Source organism: Nicotiana attenuata, unplaced genomic scaffold (assembly GCF_001879085.1).
Source record: "Nicotiana attenuata strain UT unplaced genomic scaffold, NIATTr2, whole genome shotgun sequence".
Classification (NCBI taxonomy): Eukaryota; Viridiplantae; Streptophyta; class Magnoliopsida; order Solanales; family Solanaceae; genus Nicotiana; species Nicotiana attenuata.
The window spans coordinates 58,749-62,944 of NW_017673902.1; the positions used below are offsets into that span (position 1 = coordinate 58,749).

Below are 4,196 nucleotides of genomic sequence, written 5' to 3' on the forward strand. Positions count from 1 at the left end.
AAGCATGCCTACCTTCCTGTGTTGAAATTACTGTAATTTTACTATAGCTTGTGAAGCTCGGCACTACTTTCAGTTCTTTATTTAGCCTTGTTACTTGCTGAGTTGGTTGTACTCACGCTACACCCTGCATTTCGTGTCAGATCCAGGTATTTTCGGATATGGTAGGTGTTGATTTCTTGCACAATTGATCGTCTGGAGATCTCAATGTAGCTGCCCGGCGCTTCGCAAACCTTGTCTCTCCTTCCTTATCTTTCCGCTTATTGTTTAGTTCTAAACTATCATAGACAGTATTTTCCATACTTGTGATGTATAGATGCTCATGAACTCTGTGACACCCGGATGTTGGGAATTTTCGCGTTATGTTTTGGGTTTTCTATCCCATTTATGAGAACTTTTATTATTTAAAACTGCTTTACCTCATTTTCTATTTTTGGAATCTTTTCGAAATATCGACTTGCCTAATATCACGTTAGGCGCCATCACGACAGGTTAGGTTTTGGATCGTGACAGCTAGCCCTGTGCTATTATATATATGTTCACAGTTATGGACTATGTTGAAATTGATGCATATATAACCAGATGTATGGAATGGAAAAAGTTTTGATAGGGATTGGTTGGGTTCCAATATAGGTACTAACATTGGATGAAAAACCAAATAAAAAAAACAAAAAAAAAACAGATGCATGGGAGTACTTGAAAGCGAGACACACGAGACACGACCTACACCCAACTTGCAGCCTTCTTTTAACTTGGAAAATGTTTCTAAAGCTACTTTATTTTTTGTTTGGTTCCTTTTACTCCTAGGTAGTGAATGTCAAACAAATTTCCAAAATGAAGTATAGCTCTTTATCATGCCAAAGCTGTGGGTTCTTAAGCAGAGCTCAAATGGCCATTTTCATATTGTCTTTTCTTCAGTTAGTTGAATACAGTATTTGTTTATAATAGTTCTCAAACTTGTGTTTTTAGAACTAAAGCTGAAATCTATTTACTTTCTTGTGATCATGAAGTATTGTTTGCTTTTTAGAATATAGTAGTTTATTTGCAAAATAATAATTCTATGTTTAACCAAATTACTTCACCCAATTCGAACCTGTTTGAAACGCTCTTTGTAACTTAAAAGTATTTACCTCTTTCTTACTTCTTTTAATAGTTCATCTAAAAACTGTTGGACAGAAAATACATTCCATCATGTTAAATAGTTAAATGGAAAGTGATACCATGCTTTTCTTGCCTCCCTTTTAGGGTTACATCCATAAATCAATAAGAAGGTTCAAAAATTGGGATTTTTATTATTGTCTGTTCAACATTAAATTCTTTCATTTGTTGTTACCTTCATCTGTCCCTTTTATCAGTGCTAGAACATAAGTTTTATAGAGAAAATTAGATGGGAAGGCCTCCTTGTTGCAGTGATAAGATGCATAATAGAAGATGTAATTGGACGGAAGAGGTCGCAAATACATCTAAATTTGTCTCCAAACATGGAATTGCTAATTGGACGGCCATGTCCAAGAAATCAGGTAATTATTTCTCCTTGTTTTATTTTATTTTTCTATTAACACATGAAATCCATAATTAAGTTCATTTGTGTTAGATTGTCCCAAATTAGTTAAGAGTTAAAGAGAATGAGTTGTCTCCTTATATGATCTTGACAATTCTGACATCATTAAGTTATGCACAAACCAATTTTTAAACATGTTAACAGAGTCAAACTCATCCATGTTCTTGTTTTTCCCAATGTTGGGCCGTATATATGTTATCCACATTGCAGTTATCATGGATAGGCGTGCGGAACATGTTAGATTGTTCCAAATTGGTTGAAGGAATATGATGTTGTCTCTTCATTTGGTCTTTGAGTAATCTTCATTTCATGAGTTAACTTTTGGGGTTGAATTAGGTTTAAGACTCATTTCCTTAACAATTTGCCAGCTGCTAAATTTCAAGATTTGGGTATATGAGTGCAATTTTGAACAGGAACTGGGAAATGTGGGAGGAGTCAGAAGCATAGGTGGAGTAATCGTCTGAAGACTGATATTAAGGAGGACAGCTTCACACTCCAACAAGAGGAACTGATCATTAAGCTTCATGCCACTATAGGAAGCAGGTGTGTGTCAATCCTAAAGAAATATAATAGTTCCTGATCTTTCGATTAAATTCTTGGATTTGCTCTCACTGTACTAAGTTGAGTCGATTGATTTCTAACGAGTAACTACATTTGGACAAATTAAGTCATGGTTCCTACAAGCTGCTGATACTTAAAGCTCGTGTAGCCTAACAGATTAAAAGTAGCTTATAAGCATTAAGTGCGAAAACTGATTTTATAAATAAGCAGTTACATAAAAGGACAGCCCGGTGCACTAAGCTCCCACTATGCGCAGGGTCCGGGGAAGGGCCGGACCACAAGGGTCTATTGTACGCAACCTTGCCCTGCGTTTTTGCAAGAGTTTGTTTCCACTGTTCAAACCCCTGACCTCCTGGTCACATGAAAGCAACTTTACCAGTTACGCCAAGGCTCATAAATAAGCTGTTATATGCTCGATTATAAGTGTTTGTACCTTGCCTGTCAAAGTTATTGTTCAAGTAAACCTATAGTTTGATTCTTGATATTTTCTTTCTTTGTTCCATTTCTCACACTTGTTGCAAATATTCCCAGGTGGTCTATAATAGCACAACAAATACCTGGGAGAACAGACAACGAAGTAAAGAACTTGTGGAACACAAAGTTGAAAAAGAAGCTGTCTGCAATGGGGATTGATCCAGTCACTCACAAGCCCTTTTCTCAAATTCTCACCGACTATGGAAACATTGGTGGCTTTCCAAAAGCCAGAACTCGGTTCGTATCGCTTAACAGAGAGTTAAAGGGTGCATTTGTGTCTACACCAGAACAACTACAACATCCTCTAGAAATATTTCCAAACTTTAACAGCCATTGTGTGACAACAATTAGGCTACAAAAAACTGAAACCTCAGAAGATTGTTTCTTAAGCAACAATCAGCCTCCTGTTGATCTACTTTCCGAGCTACAAGCTATAAGATTCGTAACAGAGGCCTCTGATAACAATTCCCCAAAGGCAATCTTCTCCTATACCAATCCCATTGATACTGATTGCTCTTTGTCTTCGCCTTTGTCATCATCTTCATCATCATCTGCATCTCATTCTTTAACCAAAAATCAAGTCAACAGGTGTGACTATCTTCTTGATGATGCATTTCAAGAAGACACATTGAACATAGAAGAAAAGCTAGTGGCTGGGGCAGCTCAAGAATATCGACAAAACAACGCACCAGCAACGAAGGATTTTGAAGCCACGTTGTCTATAAAGGGTACATCACCATCATCATCATCATTTGTTGAAGACATGCTAGAATGCGAAAACGAAATGTTCCTGAACTTCCCTGGCCTTTCTGAGGATCCTTTTTACTAGTGATAATGCACTAATTGATGAACAAGAATTAGATTTTAGCAACAAGCATACTGCAGATCAGTACTTCGTTTTGTGTCCTAATAGCAAAGTAACTGTAATTCTACTTTTGATCTTCCAAAACGAAAAAGGTCTAAAATAATATGATCAAGTGTTGTATTTATTTTCTGCCAGTATTAATATTCCTTTGTGGTTTTGATCAAGATGTGCTGAAAAATAGTGAACCCGGGATGAAAAGAACATGAGATTGCTATGCTTGAGTGGTATCTTGTTTCAGAGCTTATTAGCCAGTAAAACCAGACAGTTTTAAACACTTGAAATTAGACCTATACAGGTATAAATGCTGGTGATGTTGTACATATGCATGAACAATGTACAATCTGGTGTTTGACAGAGGATAGATAGAATGTTTTTTAGATGCATGCTTGTGTGGAATTTTGAAGTCCTTTTTCTGTTTTACTTACTAGAGTTTGTGAATTGTGATCAAGGTGAGGCATATATATACACACACTAATTTCTCGGTACGTGCGTTGCACGTGTATATCGAGTTATTAGTCCATAATTTATAAAATAATACAATCAAAGTCTAATTAGATATATATCATTCTTTTACTTTTTTAGATTTTATGAGATAAAAAAATGTAATGAAGTGTATCTCACCTAAAAAAAATTATAAATAATATTCATGGTGCATATTTCTTTCATCCATTTAGGTTGCTTTGACATTGTCGAGACTCTTGTTGTCAAAATTCCCTAGCTTAAAAAAAATCAAGAAAT

The 4,196-nt window shown here is 35.9% G+C and overlaps 1 protein-coding gene across 1 annotated transcript; it reads left to right on the top strand.

Moving 5' to 3' along the window:
• The first annotated feature begins 747 nt into the window (after window positions 1-747).
• LOC109217582 (transcription factor MYB35-like) lies at window positions 748-3,732 on the top strand. The gene is made up of 3 exons (XM_019381839.1): window positions 748-1,517; window positions 1,972-2,101; window positions 2,651-3,732. Exons 1-3 carry the CDS (start codon window positions 1,385-1,387, stop codon window positions 3,420-3,422), a joined length of 1,035 nt encoding a protein of 344 aa, XP_019237384.1. The 5' UTR covers window positions 748-1,384; the 3' UTR covers window positions 3,423-3,732.
• Window positions 3,733-4,196: the final 464 nt, after the last annotated feature.